General features: G+C 49.6%; 1 protein-coding gene across 3 annotated transcripts in view; it reads right to left on the bottom strand.

Annotated features, from left to right (window-relative positions):
* NAV2 (neuron navigator 2) overlaps positions 1-19,919 on the bottom strand; it is a 382,063-nt gene extending 362,144 nt beyond the window's left edge. For 2 of the 3 annotated variants that reach the window (XM_032881203.1, XM_032881204.1), the window contains exon 1: positions 19,529-19,918. In XM_032881203.1, the coding sequence (XP_032737094.1) occupies positions 19,529-19,786 (258 nt within the window). In that variant the 5' untranslated portion in view covers positions 19,787-19,918. Of the gene's footprint in view, positions 1-19,528 lie in introns of all 3 variants that reach the window. The other variant, XM_032881202.1, reaches the window with a different exon arrangement.
* Positions 19,920-23,856: the final 3,937 nt, after the last annotated feature.

The raw sequence follows: 23,856 nt of genomic DNA, 5'->3' as shown, positions 1-23,856 counted from the left end.
CCGTCTAGAACCCATGCTGTGGGCAGCACCAGTTCACATTCATCATTCTACTTGGAACCTCACACCGGTCCCTAGAGGCAAGGCATATTGTTTCTACCTTACAAATGAGGAAAACCGAGGCTCAGAGAGGTTGAATCACATGCCCAGGGCCACACAGCAAGTAAGTTCTATGACATGGCCCAGCATGTTTGCTTGGATCCTCTTATCTCTGAGGCCCATTCTCTGTGTTCGTCCAGCCCTGCAGGTGTGGATGAGCTGTCCTCCTGGGATTTCAGAGCCCCTCTGTCACTCCCTCCACCCACCCACTGTATTTATGATTTGTGAATCATGGCTGCTCTGTTGTTCACTGCTGTCTCCCCTGCTGGCCTGTAAGCGCCTTTGAGAGCAGAGACCATGTCCGGCGCATCCACCATTACATCCACAGGGTTCAGCCAGTGTGGAATCAGGTGCTCGGTGCAGAGTCACCAGCTGGAAATGCACCTCAAGGCTTTGGGGGAAAGAGCTAGAGCTCCTGGAGCTGGGGGTGAATCATAACCTCAGTGGGACAATGGCAGTCTTGAAAGGTGCTGCATTTTATGTCTGGGAAGTAGGACGGGGATGGCGGGGCCGGGAGAGCTGGAGAGCGGGGCCAGGAAAGGCTTCTTCTCCCATGCCCACCTTGGTGGCATCTCAGAAAACCGAGCTGAGTGCTAGTGACCCCCCATATATGCCCATACGGCTCCTTTGGCTCATGTGGTCAGATTTGGCAACTGAAAATAGAGGAAACCCAGTTAAATTGGAATTTCAGCTAAACAACTGATAATTCTTGAGGTGTGTCCCTTGCCACACCAAACAGACCAATATCTTGGTTCAGCCTTTATCATTCATTAATATTTGTTACATACTTTAACATTATTATTTATCTGAAATTCAGGTTTAACTGCATTTTATCTAGCTCCCCCCACCTGCGGGGGCCCTAAGTTGTTGGGAGGGCTGTTGTTTCTCTAAAGGGACGAAGAACGATGCCCCCGAGAACCAAAGGGACACTGGAAAGGGCCAACCACAGTCCTCAGAGCCTAAGGAGCAGGGTCTGGCCCAGAGAGTGATGAGCAGGGACAAGGCCGAAGGCTGGCCATGGCCTCAGGAGCGGGGTTCACGCGGTCTTCCTGGCATGGGGAGGAATGTGGAGCCCGCCCCAGCTGCTCCCCATTAAGCAGAACTGGCATTTCAGAACACGTCAGAGGTGCTGGCTCCCAGCCCTGGAAGTCAGCATCTGGCCTCTGAGCCCAAGCGTCCTGCCCAGCCCCAGCCCTCTCACCTCGGTGGACCCTGACTGAGGGCCCCAGCAGGCCCATTGTCATCCTGCCCAGCCTCAATGGGGCCATTCAGGGGCTTTGCAACAAGCCCCTCTGGAGGGCACTTCCTCCTCCCCTCTGGAGCGCCCTTGGCCACAGCCTTCGCCTGTGTGGGTGGGGGGTCTGGCTGTGGTGAAAGCGGCGGGCAGCCAGGGCAACATTACTGAAGGCTGGATTGTTGACAGAGGGCACGGAACAGAGTCCCCCCGCCCTGCCCATGTCACGGGACTCCGGGGCGCTCTGCCCACACTCTCACCGCAGTGGAGGCAGCCGTGCGTCTGAGGGGCCCGCACCTGACCGAGGACAGAGCAGCAAGATCTCTCCCACATTCACTGAGAAACTAAGGTGATCCATTGGAGCCAGAGAAAACGAGTTCAAGCCCCGGTGTTGCCAAGTCCTTGCTGTGCAGATTGGGCAAGGAGCTTCACCTCTCTGGGCCTTTCTCTCTCCATCTGTAAAATGAGACTAATGCTATCTGCCTGCTGAGGTGGAGATGGAAGGACATTAATCACGGAAGCTTGGAGCCTGGTGCATGGCTGCTCGCTCCTCTACCCTTTCTCATCGCTAGCTCTTCCTGATCCATGGAGGACTCCAGAAAATGTGCTCTCCCGTGACCAGCAGACTCAAAGCCCATGGATAGGGATATCTGGGTTCAGACTTTATCAAGAGGACATGGGGTTTTTGCAGACGTGGGACTCCAGCCCAGGCCCCTCTCAGCTCACACGGCCCCATAGTAAGGAGCACCGGCATTCAAATACACAACGCCTCCCCTCATCACTGGTGCTCCTTCTGCCAGCCTGCTCTGGCGTCCTGAGTATCTCGTACCCACTTTGCGCTTCCAGATCTCCTGCCCCAGGTTGATCGTAAGCTCTGACTTCTGAATGAGCACACAGAGCAACAGATGTCGAACTCTCTGGGCGCTGTCAGGCAACTTCAAGGCGGCCAGCTTGGGGCTTAAGCTGAGGCCAAAGTGACACACACTCTGGGTTCATAACCCCTCAGAGCAGGCGTCCTGGCTAACCCTTCCCGGTGGCCAACATCCAGTGAGCTGCCCACCCTACATGGCCATACCAGCCATGGGTGGTGGGGAGAAGAGCCAGGGCTCCCTGGGCACCAGAGCCCTCTACCATCTGTTCACCACACTGAATCCAAGATCTGCTGCCCTGTTGTCTCTGAATCCTGCACTTACGCATTCAAACCTCAGCTCCTCTCACCTTACCTAGGACCCCGTTCTTGCCTCCCCCAGCCACCCAGCTCCCCCTACTCTTAATCATCCAATTTGATCTTTTACTCTGGACCAGCCTTTGTCTGAGGAGGGGCTACAGACCACCCTCTGCACATCTGTCCTATCTGCCAAAAATACAAGTTCACGGGCCTTGCCCAAATCTGCAAATTCAGAGGCTCTGAGGCCAGAGGGCCCCAGGATTCTGCCCATTTAACAAGGATCCAGGCAATGCTGATGCACACTGAAGATTAAGAATCACAATCGTGGAGCAAAACAGGCCTGCTTGGCATCTGTCTCCAGTCCCACAGGACCTTTGTTTGCACATTCCTTTTCCTGTTAATAACTATTACAAAGAAGTCATCAATTGGTTTGCCAATTTACACTCATACAACCGAGGACTGCCATCTCATTTCTCGCCTGCATTCCGCCTTGGACTTACTTGAGAGGTTCCTATCATACATTAGGGTATAGCAAAAAATACATACACACACATACACATACATGTTCAAGACCTAACATTGATGGAGAACCCATCACATGGGCTTGCCACATGCTCCATATACTTCGTGGCATTTAATGCTCAGAGCAGCCCTGTGAGGTCACCGATCTCCTGCCCCTAGAGCAGAGGAGGAGACGGGGGCAAATCTAGCAGCTCATCTAAGGCTGTATGCTCTGTGGACAGAGCCAGAATGCAAACCAACCACCACCTGCTCTTGCCCTCTTCATTCTCCTGCCTTTTTTGAGGGCGCTGCTCTCAAATCCAGGAAATCTCATCCCAAAGTGGCCTCAGGATCTGCTGCTGCACCTAAGAACTGCAGCTACCAAAGCCTCACCCCGGGCCTGCGGCTGTGAGGGAGACGTCTGGACATGTTCTATTTTCCTAACTCCACCTGCTCCTGGCAAAGAGCCAACGGCTAGGGGTCTGGGTCATGCAGCTTGTTAAAGTAGTGTCTGGAAGGGGAACTAAGTTTCTCGATTCCAAGAACAGTGCTCCTCTGGCCTCCCCATGCTGCCTGCGCTGCCAGGGGTCAAAATAGATTTCCTATGAAATAGATTTTACAACCTCTTAAAGAGCATCTGGACACACACTCGCCGTGCCCGTGCACAGACATCTTCACACATGTGTTCCCACATAAACACGCATGCACGCACAAACCCCTTCTTGGTATCAGGCTTGTCGTCGTTCAGGCACAGGGCAGCTTTCCTGTCCCCACTCAGGGCCAGGTCTGGACTTGAGGGTGGCTGGGGATACCCTCCTCCATGAGGCTGGGATGCGGTTATGTGAGACGAGTCCAGAGTCGCTGGGGACAAGGGAGAAATCCCCCCTTGATTCCCTCCACCACCTTCCTTCCTCCTGAAGACTCCCAAGAGGTCACCAAGCCTCTTCCTCCTCCTGCAGTGGCCCAGGCCTGATTGAGATGAGTGTGCATGAGGACAGGCCATTTCTATGGTACCAGTGACCGTGTGAGCAGGTTTTAAATAGCTCTGATTTATACAAAATGCAGCAAAAAAGCTCCGGCAGCAAATCAGACAATAATTTCACCAAACAGCCTGATCCGGAGGCTGAGTTCATTTGCTCCACTCTTATCAATGGGCTTTCCCCACATCAATACACAACAGCGGCGTGCTTGAAAGAATGGCCTGGGCAGGTGGCCCGATTGCCTTGCAGAGCACCTGCCCACTGAGAAGGCTTCCCCAGGCAGAGTGGGAGGGCCCAGCAGCGCCACTGCAGTGAGCCCCTCCCATTGGTCCTCCAGGACACATCCTGCTTCTTTCCCAACCCCATGCAGGGACCATGCAATGCAATTTCCAGTTGCAACTCAAGGAGAATGGGAAGGAGACTTCAGAACAGCAAGGGATGGTGGGAGTTGGGCTCTGTTCAGCAGTGGGAATGGCTGTCCTCCCTTTGCTGAAGGGGCTAGAAAGGACCTCAGAGCCCATCTGTGAAAAGGGATAGGATGGAACTGTCTCCTGCTCCTGGAAGATGCCACCTAGACTGCCTAGCAGGGTCAAGAGCTGCTGCCCTCTAATCCTAGCTCCCATGTCACAGACTAGATCTCCCCTCCTTCTGCAGTACACAGAGAGATGACAACCTCCAACATGCGGATCAAACACCAGCTGCAAAGCCCAGTGCACAGGTAAGTAAGACGTAAGAAATGGAGTGGGCATGGATTCTAGAAGTCTCTTTTATGACACCCTCCTCCTCTAGGACTGATCTGTCTATCCCTGCCATCCCTAATCACAGGCTAAAATAATTAGAGACAATGGGGCCTGTGCCTCCAGACAGAGGTGGTAGCTGAGTACTTTATAGTAAGGGGGCCTCTCTTAAGTACTACTTCTGAAGGGGTCAGGGCATAAGTGCCTCTCTGCTTCTTAAATGTTAATTTACCTATGATCTGGGGGTCTTGTTAAAGTACAAATCTAATTCAGAAGGCTTGGAATGATGGCTAAGATTCTGCATTTCTACCAAACTTCTAGGTGATGCCATTACTACTAGCCTACAGACCATACTTTTACTAACAAAGATTAAAGCACAAAAAGAGGCAGGCAGGGAGCCAGGCAGGCAGGAAGGAAGGAAGGAAGGAAGAGAGGGAAGGAGGGCAGGAGGAAGGAAGGGAGGGGAGAAAGAAGGGAAATGGAAGACAAAATGAAACCAGTGCATGTTGGCAAACCCAATTCTTACCCCCACATTCTACTATGGGCATCTCAGAGCCAGCCCTAAGCTTGGATAAAGTAAGAGTCTGCGCAGAGGGTAAGAATTCTCCAACCTGAGCAAAACTATTACCCTTCCCAGCCAACCTAACTCACCCATATCTTTGTGTTAAGACCCTGACTTTTGTGCTAAGACACTCACCAACCCTTTGCACTAAAAGCCCCCATAAAGAAGCAAAACTGCCAGAAGGATGATATTTTGACCTATTAGCATCTTAAGGGACAAAATACAGAATTTTTATAGATTTAGTGGGGTCTGAAGAAATAGTGTAAGTGCCCTAGGCTGGGAGTCCTACCTGGATGCTAGTCCCAGTTCCGCCTGAAATCTTCTACGAGTCCCATCACTTACTCACTAAGCAATTAGTAAGCACTTACCATGTGTTAAGGATACAGCTGTAATCAAGCTGAACAAATCCCTTGTTCTCATGGAATAAAGGCACATAATAAACAAACGTATGACATGTCAGAAGACTGCTCTGGTTCTGGAGAAAAATAAAGCAAGGTAAGGAGAGAGGTATCAAATGACAGATTGCTGTTTTATATAGGGTGGTCAGAAAGGATCCCTTTGATAAAGCGTCTGAGCAGAGACCAAAGGTAAGGGAGTGAGCCGTGTCAATATCTGGGAAGACATTTCAGGCAAAAAGAACAACAAGTGCAAAGGCCCTGAGGCTCAACTTTCTCGTCTATAAAATAAAGGGCTAGGAAAACAGGGTCTTTGTGATATAGCTCTAAGGTTCCCAAGTCTGACCTTCAGGAGCAGGAGAGGCTTTGACGGTTGGGGGAAATGACCTGTCCTGTGTGGGGTCAGGGTGATGAAACCAAGAGGACACCTTCCCAGACTCTTCCTTTTTTATAGTCCTATATGTCTCTCTTTCCAGCTCTGTTTCGAGGAGCAAACTACCAGTTGTTTTTAAGAAACAAAAATAATCTGCCCTGTTAAGGGCGAGATATTTTAAAACCACTGAATGGATTTTTCCTTCCGTGCTCTTTAATTTTTTTTTTAATTTTATTTTTTTATTGATACATCTCCTCTCCTTCCAGTTCTAAAATAAGCACCCTGTCTGCCCATACACGAGTCCAAAGGCAACACACTACAGATGGCGTAGGCCTGGGGAGAGCCAGATGGAGGTCGCTTGGAAGGCACTAGACCTGGAGAATCCACCGGGGGAGCCTGGCCAGGCTGGCCTCACCCGTGGCCTGCTGCCCCTGAATCCAGGTGATGAGACGCTCTTAAAAACAGCAGTGGAATGTGGTGAGAGTTGGCATTTGCAAATGACAAACTTCTGACCGAATTCCAGTTCTTTGGAATGGAAAACCAGCAGCTTCCTGTTACAAAATGTCCCAAGAGTTCATGCCTAATACATGGGTGTGGGCAATTCATATATTTCGAATCTACATTTGGCTAAAAATATAACAAAGCCGGCATATTTTTAGCCAGGTAAACATTTCTAGGGACTAAGTCAAATTTATATCGGTTTCTGCTCTGCAGTCCAGAGAAGGAACAATTCCAAGTGAGCGAGAAGCAGGGACCCAAGGGGAAGGGCACACAGGCCACCAGACAGCTGGGAGTCACTGATTCTTGGTGACCGTGTCTGGTTTGGGAATGCTTCCCGGGCTCAATGGTTTGTCCCTTCCTGTTAGAGAGGCAGGACCTTTTAAAGAATGACGAAGGCCCACGCTGTTTAGAAGACAGGCCTTACTCGGGGTTTACTACTACTCACTCCGGAGAGCCATAAGCAAATCACTTGCCCTCTGCGTGCCCCCAGCTGTCCGTGTCTCTCCTCCCCATGCTCAGCTAGAGCTGGGTTTTGTGAGAAGCAGCACAGAGGGAGGCCCATTCCGTGGGTGAAGATTCAGACCCTGTAGGTTCTGCTCGAGTTCTAGGCCTGGCTCTTCCTCTTAGAGGCGGGGGACCTCGGGTAAGTTGCTGAGGCTCTCCGGGCCGTAAATCACCGGTAGAGTGGAGATAATTACTAAAGGGTCAACCTCAGAGGTTACTGCTTCTGTGACGAGGACGCTGGAAAACCCACGGAAGATGCTTACGAGACTGCCCAGTGCACAGTGAGTGTCCCGTAAATAACAGCATCTATCCCACACCAGACACTCGGACACATGCTGACTGCTTTAATCCGCATGACCCATTGGAACGCTATACCTCCCTGGGGAAACTGAGGCTTGGTGGGACTGCCTTGTCTAAGCTGCTGCTCAACAACTGTTTATTGAGCCCGCAGTGTCCCAGGCCCCACACTAGCGTGGGGGAAGCTAGCTAGCCGCCTGGGTGATACATGGGGAGGGAAGGTTTTAACTGGGGTCTTTCTGACTTCCAGCTTGGTGGGGGGGGGGCGTCTAAGAGGCTGGACAGAGAGAGCGGGGACATGAAATCGGAGTTTCTGTACTGACTCCATGTGGTCTCAGTCAAGTTACTCACCTCCTCTGAGCCTCACACATAACAGGGATGAAATGCCGCCAGTCTTATCGCATCATGAGGCTTAAATAAGAGGATGTAGGTAAAGTGTCTGGCCCATGGGAGGGGTTCAGCAGTGGTCTCCTGCTATAATGACAACATCCACACAGAGGTCCTTGTTTTCTGATCCATTGAGCCAAATGCAAAAGCTTTCTAATAGGCAAGGATTAATTCTATTTTACTGCTTGGTAGAATGAGGGGGAAAGAACATAGTTTAGGTCTGGATGCACTTCTCTAAACCATCAGGCCATTCAGAGCGGACCTTCCGGCCACCGCGAGTGGGATGGAAAGAATACAGGGGCCAGAAGATGGGAGGACTCGGTTCCAGTTTTTTTCTGCCCTCACTGATGGGTGACTGTGGGCAAGTCACACCCCTCTCTGGGCCACGGTTTCCCCATCTGCACAACGGAGCTGTGAGAACAGCTGGCCTCCGAGGGCCGCCCTGGCTCAGGCATATCGAGGGTCTAGAGGCGCAGAGCCCTAAGCAGACATCCCAAGAAAGCCCGGTTGTTCTAAATCTGGTTTTGTCACCTAAATAGTGCTCCCCCCCTACAGAGCTGCCTTCTTCTGTCCAGAGACAGCTAACAACCAAAGTTCCCACACCGGAAGGTCTAACAGCTCTGGAACCCTTGCGGTCCACACATTTTGACGTAAACATGCGTCACTCCCAGGTCTGAAAAGAATCAAAGCAAATCAGCATGAAATGGGGACTGTCGGCGAGCTGCAGCCAAGCGGCCCGTGGTGGGAGGATGGGAAGGGAAGTCTGCCAGCTGTTAAGCACACGGACTCCGCTGGGCCCCACAGTCCAGGGGTGACCTGGGGGGCGGCAGCCACGGGGTGGGGGGAGAGAACCAGATTGTGCCCAGATTGCAGCAGGATGTGGGCAAAAGCCAACAGGGCTCCCCATTCAATAAACACGATGCCTCTAGAGAGGCTGGGACAGGCGAGGGAGGCCAAGGCCAGGGAAGGTTGGGGAGCAGGCTCCAAGGAGAGAGGGTTTGGGCATTTGATTGTCTAAAGCTACACCTCAGTACGGGACTCAGGCCCTCCTCCAATTCCTGGCAGAAGAAGGCAGTGGCTAAGAGGTTTTGGAATTTGAGAGACCCAGTTTTGAATCCTGTCACTGTCTGTGGCACGCGTGTGACCTTAATAAGTTCCATGCCCCCTCTCAGGCTGCTCTCCCTAGTGACTCCTCATTTCTCTTCTTACTGGTAAAACAGGATCAATATTGGCTCAGAAAGTTCGTGTGAGGATTGAGTGAGATTGTGTATGGAAATGGCACGTGAATGATTGCTGCCATCATCATTCCTGGGAGGCCGCCCCCACCCTGGGACTCTCTAAACCCTCCCCTTTTCTCCACCAGCTAAAATCCTTCAGAACCCTTGTCAGGTCCCCCTTCCAAAGCTGGTGTGTGTGTGTGTGTGTGTGTGCGCGCGCGCGCGTGCGCCAAAGCCCGCCAAAGCCCTCTAAAGCCCATGGTGTTCTCTCCCCCTCAACCCCTCCAGCTGATCCTACAGTCATTGTTGCGTCCTGACAGACCTTCAATTGGAGCAGCCAGATGGTTTGGACATTGTAAACAGCCTTGCATAAGGGAACCTGCCTCCTCCTTCTACCCAGCCAGCCCAGGCCCATTTCCCTAAGACCTGGGGTTGGAGAGCTTTGATACCGGCCTCAGCCAAGGTTCAGGTCGCCCTCTCTCTGTCTCCTACACTTGGCCACCCACCACCACGTGATCTTTTCAGTTCACATGCCAGGAGGGAGTTCTGTGGAACACATGGCTTAGCCACAGCTTCACGAACACAGCTGGTGCGCCGTATCTTACTTACTCCTGCTTTCCAATGCTTTCTTTCATCTTCCCCCTCCCATCCTTCTTCTATTCTGCAAATTATAAGTAGGAACCTGCTATGTGCTGACCCTGTCGTAGCAGAGATCAAAAGGGACACATCCCTGACCTCATAGAAGGCATGGTCTCGCTAAAAAAGCAAGCCATCACAGGCCAAGCTGTGGAGGCTATAGAGCAGGCTATGGGAGCATAGAGGACAGATGCTGCCACGGTGATGGTGGAAGGCTTCCCGGAGGAGGTGACACAAAGCCTGAGCTCCCCATCCTTTACCATCCTTGGGTAAAGGATGGGGAGGATTTAGCCAGGCAAAGGAGACCTAAGTAGTGGGGACAGAAAAAGGGTTGAAGCAGAGAAAGAAACTTGCTCCCATTCATACACATTCATACACACTCACCTTCTCACTGCCTAGATGAGTAGGACTCAACCAGAGGTTTTAATATTTTTTAAAATTTCCTCACTAAAAACAATTTCTTTTATACTTTCAACTTTGCAAATATTTTAGGTTTTTAGAAGAGATGATCAAATCAACTTGGATCTTGTGATTCCATAAAATGTCAGCAACTAGTCTCATGAAAGAACAGGAATGGAGCCAAGATTCTCACACTACACCAGAAAGGAGATAAGGAGTCCAGATCCTAAACCCAGTGAAATAAACTTGGCCAGGCTATTTATTGTCAGTGAGTACACACACACACACACACACACACCCATCCCTATCTCATTTACGTTCTCAGGGGTACACTGTAGAGGTCAAGGGGAACTGCTAATGTACACTCTAGCCAGAGCTTCCTTTTGTTTCTCAACATTTTATTTTGAAAAACTTCAAACAGAAAAGTTGAGAGAACTGCACATGTATCTTCACCTAGATTTACCAGTTGTTAACATTTTATGACATTTATTTTGTCCTCTCTGCAGATGCACTAACCTTTTCTCCCCCCGAACTATCTGAGATAGTTGCTGACACCCAGCCACTCTATCTCTAAATATTTCAGCATGTATCTCCCAAGAAAAAGGGCATTTTCCTACATAACCTCAATACTGTTTACATCGATGAAATAGTACTCTCTCATACACCATCTGAATTCAAGTATCTCCAATTGTCTCCAAAGGAACTTTCTAGGATTTATGGTTTTGTTCATGCAGGTTCCAGTCAAGGATCTCTCACTGGATTTGGTCATCATAACTCTTTGGTCTCTTTTTCTAGAATAGTTCTCCATTTACATTTAAAAAAAAAATTTTTTTTTTTTGGTCTTTCATGACATCGTCAGTTTTGAAGATACCAGGCCTGTTTTCTTAAAAAGTGACCCATAATCTGAATTTATCTGATGGCCAACAAATGATTCCAAACAAATTCCCCAATTTTTCAGATTTATTTATTTATTTAGAGCATGTGAACATGCGTAGGGGGAGGGGCAGAGGGAGAGGGAGAGAATCTCAAGCAGATTCTGCACTGAGTGCTGAGTGTGGAGCCCAACACGAGACTTGATCTCACAACTCCGAGATCGTGACCCAAGCCAAAACCAAGAACTGGTCACCTAACTGAATGAGCTACCCAAGAGCCCCCTCAAATTCCCCATTTGTCCCTTCCTCTCTCCAGGATCAGCCCTGCCAATTTCACTAAAAATGCTTAATGGACCTTGCGGCCTCAGAGCACTTGGAACTTTACAAATCCCAGAGGGGTTTAACTGATACTATTAAGCAACTAATATTTATTTAATATTGAAAGGATATTTTCAATATTTCTAAGCCTTAGGGGTGGAGGGGAGGAGTCAAATGTCATATGTACCCACCCAAAGGAAATTTTATAGCAATTTACTTTGATTTAGTATTAACAATGGCTTTTCAGGTTTTTTTTTTTTTTTTTCAAAGTGCTTCCACTCTTGCTATTTAAGAACTGAAACTTTGGGGGGCACCTGGGTGGCTCAGTGGGTTAAGCCTCTGCCTTCAGCTCAGGTCATGCTCTCAGGGTCCTGGAATCGAGCCCTGCATCGGGCTTTCTGCTCAGCGGGGAGCCCCTCTCTCTCTGCCTGTCTCTCTGCCTACTTGTGACCTTTCTGTGTGTGTCAGATAAATAAAATCTAAAAAAAAAAACACAAAAAACTGAAACTTTGGGGTCAAGGGGCACCCAGCTGGTTCAGCTGTGGTAGAGCGGGCAACTCTTGATCTCTGGGTTGTAAGTTTGAGCCCCATGTTGGGTATAGAGATTACCTAAAAATAACAAAATCCTTAAAAAAAAAAAAGTTGACTTTGGAGTCAAGCTGATACGGGTTCAAATTCTGGATCTATCACTTACTGGCTGTGTCACTTGGAAAAGTAGCTTAACCTTCTTGAGTCTTGGTTTCCTTAAAGGGTATTTATGGTGTGAGGTGCTTAAACTAGTGTCTCGGTCCTAATAATTGCTTCTGTTAAGCTTCACAAGAACCTTCAAAAAAGGTGGAGCAAGAATGTTCCTCTCCATTTTATAGGTCAGGTAACTGAAGCTCAAAAGATACTGTGACTTATTGAAGGTCACGCAGCAAAGCATCCAAAGAGATAGAACTAGAACCAAAGTTGCTGACTCCCAAGGGCTGTCCTTTCCATTTCTCTTCAGGAAATAGCATCTTCCTCATGGGATGTCGTGAGGATTAAATGACATGAGATGTGTCTGGTGCCATGCATTACGCTGGTACAGACACTATGCTCAGTCAGTGTCAGTGACTGTTCGTATCATTATTTTTCATTTGTCACACTGCTGTGATTTTGTTCAAAGGCCCCCAAAGAAGTCTGGGAGTTAGGCTCACAATTACCTTGACTTCCACCAAGATGGGGCGGAGGATTGGAAAAACCTAAAATCCACTGAAGGTATTAAGGTTTCGCTTGGAAGGAAAGACAAAATATTCTGAGGCTGTGGGGCCATTGTTTGGAAAACACAAGAGAGGGTCTGTTTTCCTTGGGAAAGGGACACTAAATCATGAGTCATTCTTTAGGTTCTGTGTGGGTGACTTGAGGTTCCTGAGAAAACTTTTGTGTCACTCACTACTGCCGTGAGTGGACAGAAACACAAAAAGCCTGACCCAATTTTATTCTCCAAATCCCATGACCCATTCTGCCTAAGACATTCTAGGAACACATTGTCCATCCTCTTAAACAATGTGACCAAGAGACAGAGTGGCCATTGAAATTGGCCCTGATGCAGTTAGTAAAACACCGTTGGGCAGCCGGCCATGCCTTGGGGCACCTCAGTGACCAAACTGATCACAAGGCCCAGCTCCCACCATAATCATGCCAGCTGCAAGGGAAGAGGGCTTTCCTTCTGCCCTCAAAACAATAAGTAGCCATTCAGAAGCCCAACCAATGGGATTGTTCCATTCTTGGAACATGGCAAGGCCATCACATTATCCAGTGGCTGCAGGGCTGGCTCAGGCAAGGTCTTACAAAGAAGACTTCCCATAAGTTTGGTTTGCAGTAGAGCCCTCGGCTTGGCTGGTGCTATAGGGATGGCATGCCTGGAACCAAAATGTGGAGGTTTCATTTCACAACTCTGGACATGACTCATTTAGAGGACATCGTTCTTAATGTACTCTTGCTCCCCATTCACCTAACCAAAGCCCTGCCATGTTCTCTGCTTCCATGGGGTCAGTCATCTGTTCTGCCATGTAATCAACTGTGCACCTGGGAGGCACCTGGGAGACAGGTCAGGTGGAAAGAACGTGAGTCTGTGATGAGGCAGATCTGGTTTGCACACTTGGCTCTGACCTTACATAATAAAATAGGCAATACCAAGTATTCCTTGCTTATTCTTTGCCAGACAATCTTCTCAACGACCTACCTGTTTACCCATTTCTACTTTATAGGTGAAGACGCTGGCATTTAGAGATGTGAAGTAACTTGCCCGAAGCCTGGATTCAAACCTTGGTCCATCTGTCAGTGAAGCCAGATCTACCATGTAAAATGGCCTCTGAGTGCGAACTCCCTTTGCTCTCAGCTTCCTCAGATAAAATGCATAGATGGGGCGCCTGGGTGGCCGCATGGGTTAAGCCTCTGCCTTTGGCTCAGGTCATGATCTCAGGGTCCTGGGATCGAGCCCCGCATGGGGCTCTCTGCTTGAAGGGAGCCTGCTTCCTCCTCTCTCTCTGCCTGCCTCTCTGCCTACTTGTGATCTCTGTCTGTCAAATAAATAACTAAAATCCTTAAAGAAAATAAAAGGCATAGACTACGTTACATTTTACCCATTGCTTGCATCTCAGATTATATATAGACAAACATATACACAAATAGGTAGAACAAATACATATGCAAAGCACAACGTATACACGCAAAACAAACACATGCACCAGACAAAGGTACCTATAAAGCAGCGGAGACTACCTGACACATAGCAGATGCTCCAGAAACGCTCCCTTCCCTGCTGTGCCGGCAGATTCTAGGAAGGAAGCATCTCTGACCTCAAGCCCAGATCTCACTGGGTGGTTCAGCTTTCTCAGCCTAGCTTCTGGAGCGTCTCCAAGTCTTCATTAAAACACCTCTCTCAAGGCAACATCTCTCATGCCATAGAAGTAAGTCACACGGGACACCAAGATTGGGTGCTTCAGTCTTGGTCACAGAGGAAGAGAGTGCGAGAAGAGGGAAGCGAATCTAGCTATTCCGAAGGCTGGAAATTGGGCTGTAATTTCTCCAGCCTGGCCTTTGATGTGTGTGCGCTAACATGTGTTCGTTACTTTAAGCTGTTCCATGTGGATCTATTTGTATATGCGTGTGTGTATATATGTGTATATACACATATCCAGAAGGAGATGTACTTCTATACGTGTGTATATATACACACATAATGATATCCTAAATAAGCCACCCGTCCCACCTTTAAAGTGTCTTACGAAAACTAACCCGTGGAATAAGCAATAATAGGCAAAATATAAACATTCTCGCATGTTGGCGGATAACCATGCTATACATTCCCCTCTAAGAACGGGGAGAGAGAAGAAAGGGAATAACACAATGGCAGAAAAATGCACTAATCAAATCCATAATCAACTTTGATGATGGAGCAAGGATTCTAATCAAAACACAATGGGGCAAAGTTGCAACAGGTTGTAAGCTTGGAGCTGCTCTCTCTTCCCAGGGGCCTCGCCTGCTCTTTCTTTTTAAACATCTGAAACACCCACAGAGGATTTCAATCACTTCTAATTACTTTTTTAAAGAAATGAGTTGCAAGTTGAACACCAGGCTCCTAAAAACAGGAAATATCAAAGTATTATATATATAATTTTTTTTCCCCTGCAGCTGCTTCTTAAAAATAAGCTAACCTCTCCTCAAATAGCTCACGCACATTCCTTATCTGAAGGTCGGCCGGCCAGGGTTTCTGAACGAATGCAGAGCATGCCTCTAAAACAATTCTTTGCATATGGTCATAATTTATACACCACGTTAATGGAGCAGATGCTATAAATGTTCACTCTTCGGGGAAGGCCCAGGTATTCCAGCACAAGGAAGGGAATTTGGGAGGGGTGTGGGGCTGCCCAGCGCAGGCCCCCCAGTGGGGGAACAGCCCAGCTGCAGGCTTGTGGGAGAGGTTCAAGGTGAGGGGCTTGGAGAGTTGACAATGGGGTTGTACGTAAGAACTGTTTGCTGGCTACCTTAGGTCTTTTCACATTTGATGGACATGGAGAGACGGCTTTGGGGGAAAGGGCTGTCACTGGCTGAACAGAGTTGCTGCATAATAAAAGAAGCCATGAGAACCACCTCCCTTCCCCTGTAACTATCATGTTGAAGATTCTGAACCCCAAGCTAATAACAATAATCACTGTCATTTTCCCAAGGGTCTGTTATGAATCAGGTCTTTTTTTTTTTAAGATTTTTATTTATTTATTCAACAGACACAGATCACGAGTAGGCAGAGAGACAGGCAGAGAGAGAGGGAGAAGCAGGCTCCCTGCTGAGCAGAGAGCCCGATGTGGGGCTCGATCCCAGGACCCTGGGATCATGACCTAAGCCGAAGGCAGAGGCCCCAACCCACTGAGCCACCCAGGCGCCCCATGAACCAGGTCTTTATGGACACCATCTCCCAGCTTCTCCTAGGGAGCCTGTGTACACAGAATTCTTATCCACCAGCCAGCAAAAAGCCAATACTTCAACTGCAAGATGCTTTTGTTCTCGCCACCTTTGAAAAGGAAGATACTAGATACAGAGACAATTATCTGTTGCATGAAAGTGCAGCTTCCCTGTGGTGACATCATCTTTTGCTCTTTACCAAAGCATGGTCCTGCCCTCATCCTTCCCTCTCATGGTCATCTCACCTCCTCTTCTCCCCACCCAGTCAGTCCTGCCTATCTCTGAAGCCAGCCTCCTCCAGGAGGCCCTCTGGATTTTCCCAGCCATTATGGCCCTTCCCTTCCTGCAGGCCCCAAGCATATCTTTCAGCCCTCTCTGTACTGTGTCCTGTTGCCCTTGGTACCTCAGATATACCTCCCAACTAGACTATAAAATCCGCAAGGCCCAGGCCATGTCTTATTTACCCTGTGCACCTGCCAGGGTAAATGATGGAGGGAGGCCACTATGAAGGTTGGGAAGATCACCAGCCCTGAAGCTAACTCATCCTGACTCTGTTCCATCACACCAAAGCAGGATGACCTAGGGCAAGTTGCTCTATCTTCCCGAGACTCACTCACCCTTCTAGCTCAATGGGTAGAACTGGGGTCTTACCAGGGCCTGCAAGTAAGCTGGAAGTCTCTGTGGTTCTCTCTCTACAGCAGAGTGGTTAAGGGCATGGATTCCAGAAGCAGACTGTCCAAGTTCTAACTCTACTTCTGCTACTCACAAGCTTACTGACCCGGTTTTGCCTCAGGTTCCTCATGAGCAAAATGAGAATACGCCTACAATAACATAACATAGTAACACATATGTCATTGGATTGTCAGAAGAATCAAATGAGGCTTTTTATGTACTCGTCTTTTAGAACAATTCCTGGCATGTAAGAAATGATTATATTATTTGATTTGCAATTGTTATATTATTAATTTATCATTATTATGTTATTTAACTTGCCATTATTATATTATTTGTCATTATTATTATATTATTATTATAGAAAATTATTGTTATAGAATATGTCTTGTCTGTTTTTAAGCGGTACTGTGAGGATGAAATAATATTATATGTAAAGAGCCAGGCACTAAACAAGTAGCAGTGCCCTTCCCTCTTCTTCAGGGCATGCCAGGTACTGACAGATGCTCTGTAAATTCCGATTAATACCCTTCAAGGGCTAGAGAGATAAGCTATGCCTTTTCTCACTTAGAGCTTATTAGACCCAGGTTCAACATGCCTTATCTCTTGCTTTAGCAATATAAATAGCTAATTATATTAAGTATTCCTTATTTGCCAGACACCGGGCTAAGCACTTCACATGTTATTCTTCTGAATCCTTATAATTTGTATGGCTGTTTATGCCCATTTTTACAGATGGAAACACTGAGGCCCAGAGAGGTTCATTAAATAAGTCACCCAGCTGGTACGCGGCAAAGACAGGACACCACAGATACCTGCCTGACTTTAAAACCTCTGCTAGTGACCACTGCACAACCCAGTCTTCTGCCAAAAGCTCCCTGAATAAAAGGGGGAGTCAGAGGCCCCAAGATATCATCTGCTCTATAACTCATCAACTTCCAGTGATCAATACCAGGTTTTGAATTAGGGACTAGAGAAGTCAAACCAGACAAAGTCCTCAAGCCTGTAATAGGCTTTCCTGAATGGCAAATGGGCACCATGCTAGACAGAGTGAAAGGAAGCCCTTTCCAAAGAAGGGAAAACCGCCTTTGCCAAGGTCACTTCAATGCCAAGGTGGGGCAGTGAGCACAAGGATCCGCCACCTGCTACAGAGAAGAGCCCTCAGGAAGCCCAAACGTGGATAAGGAAAGAAGAGGCTGATAAAAGTAGGATAGGCCATCAGGAAGTAGCCAATGTCCTTAGCAGTCAGTCCAAACCATCCTCGTGATCAGCACACAAGGTCCCACTGAGGTCAAGGCAGGTGCAATGGCGGCATTCTTGGGATGGTGGGCCAACAGTAAGAGAGGGAAGCTAAGTCATGAGGGACCAGGACCCTGCCAGCCCCTCCAGGAACAGCTGGAAAACATTTTTTCAGAAAAGAGGGTGATGAATCACCTTTCTAGAACCTGCCCAGTGGAAGTCCTCCAACAATGTTTATTAAATATAGGGTCGAATGGGCAAAGGCAGAAGAGCTTCCTGGGCAGAAACAATCCCATGTCCACTTTCCCTCTCATTCCTCAGATCCTCCTCATCAGGCTGGAAGGGTGTGTGTCATATCCCAGAGTCACTGCTCTGACCTCCCACATACCACCCACCATACCTCATAAGCCCCACCTCCAAGGATGGATAGGAAAAACCTCACAAGAATGTACCCCTGAGCTCATTCTCATTTCAGAGCCCACTGGACCAATCCTGTGGCTAACAACAGAAAAAGAGAACAGAGAGCTAAACCCTAGCAGAGACAGGCCCCCGGAGCATAGGGGGAAATCTTGCCTTCCTCCCACACACCATCACTCAAACCTGTCAGCTTCCAAAAATGTTTAGCAAGTGGGGCAGCGAGGGGCATGCTTATCAGCCTGGTGTGGGAGCTTAATCTCCTCCGAGGGCCTTCTCCAGCCCAGAGTTCCAAAAGCCTGCTTACGATTAGCTCCCAGCTCCAGTTCCTCCATCGGACAGGCTAGCAATGTGTTGAGTTCTAGCCTCTGATCAGAGAAAGCTCCAGGAGAAGGTGGAGACAGTGTCAGCAGAGAAGAAAGTGCCAAAAAGGTCAGCTGGTCTGTTGCCACTTCCCTGACACCAGCCCCAAACCACCTCCCCCTCTGGCTTCCCGCCTCTCCTGACTGGGACAGTCACATCCGTCAGGTCAGCCTGTCCCCAAAAGTCCCTGCTGACTGACTGCCAAGAAAATAGAGCATGCCCCTGCTCCCTCCTACCAGATGGGGGTGGGGGGTGGAAGGAGCAGGGAGGGCAGGAGGCCAAGAGAACCTGATTGGCCCTTGTGGATTTCCTTAAAAGAGACTGCCGACCAGGGCCTGTCACCCAGCCGGAACTGGGTGATGCAGGCTTTGTCGGGAAAGGTAAAAGTCACCAATTCTCTTCAAGCCGCAGCCATCCCCCATCCCCACACCGGGTCAGGCAGGCTACCAGCGCCAGGATCTACTACCCTGAAAGGAGGGGCTTAGCTTCGGGGGAGCCTTTTGGAGGCAGCCACCCCCCACCCCCATCCGCCGGCCAGGACGCTGGGAGTCTCCAGCTGCCCGCCTCAGCTGGTGCACCGGGCAATACCATGGCAGTCCCAGCACCGTGCCTGGAATCCTTTTGCCCCAAGGGACGGGCAGGGGCAGGCCATCGTCCAGCCGAAAAGAGCAGGTTGATGGCAACCCCCAGACCCCTTTGCCTAGGTCTTGCTGCCAGGCCTGGGGACGTCGAGCCCAAGGAGGCCTCAGACCATTCCTTGGCAGACAGAATCTCTGCAGAACCGCCAGCCCGCCAGCCGTTGCAGCAGACACTGCCTTCTTGAGGCCAAGCTCTCAACATGCAGGACCTGACATTTCCAGAGCTGCACGTTTTGGGTTTTTTGGTTTGTTTTTTTTTTTGTTTGTTTGTTTTTTGTGTATTTTCTTTTCTTTTTTTGTTTGTTTGTTTGGCTGGTTTGTGTGTGTGAGCACGCCACCCGTGCCCCCAGAAGGGAGCTGCGGGCGTGCCCACACCCCGGTGTCTCAGAGCTCCTTAAGGCAAACCACCGGCACCCGGCCACACCCACCGGCCAGCCCACTCCCCCGCGCGCATCCCCAGATCTGCCAGCCTAAGTGGAATGGCTCCCTTCTCCGCCCACCGGGCAGTCCTTTCCCCCGTCCAGCCAAGCCACCTTACTCCCAAGAAGTATTCACCTCGCCCCCCACAACAGCGCCCCGACTCACAGCACCTCTCACCTGGGTATCGAACCCGTTTTCCACCGAGCCGCTCTTCCGCAGCGGGAGCCCCTCCCCCGCCGGCTCCTGCAGCCCCTGGGATTTCAGGGGGATCTGGCTGGGGTAGGCAGTCTTGCTCACCTCCACCTTGCTTCCCAACTTGAGGTAGCAAGGTTGGGGACCGGTCCGGGCTGGGGGCACGTGCAGGATGGGCGCGGCGCTGTGCACGGGTTTGGGCAGTCCCGACTTCATTTTGGAGGCGACCAGGATGGCCGGCATCTTCTCCCGGGGCTTCGGCTTTCCCAGCACGTCCCTGGCAGCGGCGGCGGAGGCAACCGCTAAAGGCAGCGCGGGTAGCAGAGCAGGCGCCGGGCCTCGGCCCGCGAGGCGCCCACCACCAGCGGAGGGAAAAAAAAAAAAATCCCCGGGTCGGGGAGTTAGCAGCAAACCCGCAAGCGCGCCTGCGGGATGGAGCAGAGGACTGGTCACGGCGCTCAGCGGGTCCCACCTGGACAGATGCTGCAGCCGGGTTTCACGCCCCTCCTGGGCCGCCTGTTCAAGGGGTCTGGGCGTTCAGGGGCTGTTCCCTCTTGCGATTCTCCTCCTGGGAAGCCGAGGCTTGGACGCCCATATTAACTTGTCACTGCATCTCCGAAGTGAGAAGGCCCCTTTGGAAGAGGAACGGCGGGGACAGGCGCCTCCCGCTCCAGGAGGCTGCGGGTGTCAGCGGCCGAGGGTAGGAGCGAGCAGCGGTGGGAGGGAAGGAGGGAGCCGAGGAGGAAGGAGAGGGAGGACGCACGGAGCCCAAGATGCCTCCACCAAGAGGCAGCTGCTGCCCCGATCTCGAGCACCGCAGTGTCACCCGCGACGCAGAGGCGCGGCGACAGCCCCCGAAAGGTCTCTCTAGGCGTGACAGTCACCGCTGGGTAGAAGTCCCCCGGACAGATAGCAGCTTAGCGCCAGCAGGTCTGCACATGCTCCGTAAGCTAAAGCGCAGCAAGGCTGTGGCAGTGGGGCTCGGGCACCCGGACGCGCGGCTGGCCGGCTGGGCAGGGCTGCGCTCGCGAGCGGCGGCCCGGTTTCCCGGGAAGGCTGCGCTGGCTGCGGGGCTCCGAGCAGGGGAGGACAGGCTGCGGCCGGTGCGGTTGCGGCGCGCGCTGACAGCCCGGGCCGCCCCGGCGCGCCCATTGGCCGGTGAAGGGCCAATCAGCGCCTGCAGTCTTCTCTGCAAAGGGGGCGTGGCCTCAACTCCCGGGCCTCGGTTGAAACTCTGGGGCCGCGCGGGCCGCCAAGTACAAAGCAGGCTGGTGGCCGCTCTGCGGCACTGCTCCTGCTGCGCGCTTCCCAGCGGGCCGATACTCCCGCGTCCCTGAAACCTTCTTTTGAAAAATGCCCTTTCGAATGCAAAGGCCCGCCTCGGGGCCCCGCGGGCAAGACTCGGGGGGAAGTTTGTTTCCTTTTTTCAAATTGTTCTGGTCACCTTAACGGTTTGAATCTTCCGGAATCGCGCCCGCCGCGCGGCGGCCGCCTGTCTGGACTGGGCAGGGCTGTTCCTCGTCTCCCACGCTAAGGACTCGTCAGCCATTTCTCCTCTTTTCTGCCTGCACTTCCAGGCGGGCCGGGGGCCTCCCAAGAGCTTCCTCTCCAGCTTTCAAAGGCTGCTCTTTTAATTTAACTGTTTGAAGTATTTATAGGCAAATACAGGACCCAGGGAAGACTCCCACCCCGAGTCTGCTCCCGCTCTCAACCTACCACAGACTCTGTCATTAGGGTGGCCGGAGGAAGCCAGGAGAGGCTCCATGACCCCGGCTGTCTCAGGCTAACCCTTGCTTCGTTTCTTGTAGGAGCCCCTCCCTGTCCGCGCCTTGGACGCACTGGCCCCACAGGTTCCTCGACTTGAACGCGTCTGAGGATTTCTGTCTTCTCAGTTGCTCTTTGGGTTCCTCCCTGACGTAGAGTATATGAGGATTGGAAAGCAGGATCCAGACAGGCCCAAACCCTCTCAGTTCGTGGACTAGCATCCCCACCCCCGAGCATTGCCTGGATTTAAACTTGGCGAGTTCTTTCATCAGATATGCACCCTTACAAAGCTTTGGGTTTCACTTGGAGTAAAGGAGGAGGTTTGACTACATTTATATCATGCGAGGTTGTTTGGATTAAATGAGATACCACATGTCAGTTAAGCATAAGTACCTGTCAATGTAAGGGGTCAATAGAAGTTAGGCATTATTATCCCTTTTCCTAAATTACTGCTTTCCACCATCCCAGTCATCTCTGCTTACAATCTGTTTGTCTTTTTTCTTCGTCTCTAAGATAACAGGTTTTCCCTGTATGACCACCCTGTAGCGCAATTTACAATACTGAAAGCATTGATTTATCATTACCCAGACCAAAGGAAAACTGAAAGTTTTAAAACAACCTCTGAAAGCAGCATTAACAAATGAGAAGGTGCCTTCTTACCCTGGCCTGCTCCCTGGGCCACCTTATCTTCCACCCACTCTAAACAGCGATTCTAGCTAGGTTGAAATAGCTACCCAGGTATTCTCCCTCTCTCTGAAATTAAATCATATGTGGTCTGTGCCACTTACTTAGTACTCAGCCCTTTGCCATCTAATGTCACCATGTTATTTAGCATTTCATGTTTATTCTCTTTGCAGAAAGTAAGCCCCATTAGGAGCTGCGGTTTTTAACCTTCATGTGAGTCTCTTGGCATCAAATATAATGCTGTGGACAGAACGGCTACCCAGATCGTTACTGCATACATGAGTGAATGAGGATAGCACCAATCCTCCAGGAGGAGAGCCTTTTAGACTCAAGTACATAGTGTCATAAGAAATGTTATACTAGATTAAACCTTAGGATTCTCTTACCCAGAACTCTGGTTCATTCAGATGTACAGAGAGTTATGGGAAGATACTTGCAGTCTTCAACTTTAAAGTTCAGAGAGATACCCCAAAGTATGGTTCCCAGACCAGTAGCAGCAGCAGAAGCAGGACACTTGTTTGGAAATCCCACCCAGACCAATTCATCCAAAACCTCTGGAGGTGGGGTCCCGCAATCTAGGTTCAACAAGCCCTTAAGTCAGTGATGGTGATGCATGAAGCTTCAGGGCTTCTACCCTAAGGAATATATCCTACACTCAGTGCTCTTCCAGGGCGCCCTAAACTTTTTTGAATCTAGGAATTACTGGCGATCTTGCTAAAATACAGTTTTGGTTCAACAGGTCTGGAAGAAGGCTGAGATTCTGCTTTCAGGATAAGCGCTCACATGATGCCCATGCTGGTGGTCTGGAGATCACACTTTGAGTAGTGAGGCTAAACCATAGATAACAAAGGGTTTCATCTCAAGGGTCATCTGTAGTTAATTGACTTTCTGTCACACTGTGCATCTATCTAATTTACTTAGAAAGAGCAGCCTAATCAATTCATAATATCTGTCATGGGTGCAGAATAGAAATAGTATAGACATGCTAAGTATTTGCCATCTTTGATCTGCTATCTTTGCTCTCCTGTTTAAATTATATTTGTTGCCCAGGTCATTTTTGGGGTTCTTAGACCCTCAACTATGTGCTCATATGAAAAACGGTGACCTTTTTTTTTTTTTTTTTGGAACCTCTTCCTAATCCTCTAGGATTTGGTAAACATATGAGCATTCACTTTCACCCTTTCTGACGTTTATAACTAAAGACTGCTAATTTGTCATCTTTCTTGATGAAAGATGAGTGAATCTTTTAGTCTATTTCCAATTTCTTTTCCTGCCTCCTCATCCTTTAATAATGTTATTTGCTCTTTCCAGGAACATTTTGTATCTTCCTTTATATCTTTCCTATTAACCCTCATTTTCCTTATTTAAAGCAAAACAACTTATCTTCATAACCAGACAAGGCGGGGGGAGAGCTATTTTTTCCTGGGGCAAAAGAGGTAATTGCAAGATTCCTCCTTAAATAAGATCATCTCAAATTATAAAAATGCCTTATAAAGTTACTCCTTCCATATGTATGCTGTTAACATGAAAGAAGTCATTTTAAATCAATGTTTGGCAAGCCTTGGTAGCTAAAGAAGTCACTGGTTCAGAGAATGGCAAACTGCTTTGGAAAGAACAAACTACCCAGGTTTAAAAACAAACAAACAAAAAAATTGTTTTATTTGATCCACTATGGACAGCCCACCACTTAAAATCTCAACATTGATAACCCTTCTTTCTCCTTCTTTTGTCTAATTCTAAACTTCCAACTCACCCACATGTCAGTGATGGGCCAATTTGAAACTTACCCCTGAAGCTCTCAGGATCACTGAATCATCCTGAGTTCGGACAGTTCCCTGGTTCTAAGCCAGCTTCACATCAGGACG

This window comes from Lontra canadensis, unplaced genomic scaffold (assembly GCF_010015895.1).
Source record: "Lontra canadensis isolate GAN:19392208 unplaced genomic scaffold, GSC_riverotter_1.0 scaffold74, whole genome shotgun sequence".
Taxonomy (NCBI): Eukaryota; Metazoa; Chordata; class Mammalia; order Carnivora; family Mustelidae; genus Lontra; species Lontra canadensis.
This window is presented reverse-complemented; position numbering and strand designations above follow the sequence as displayed.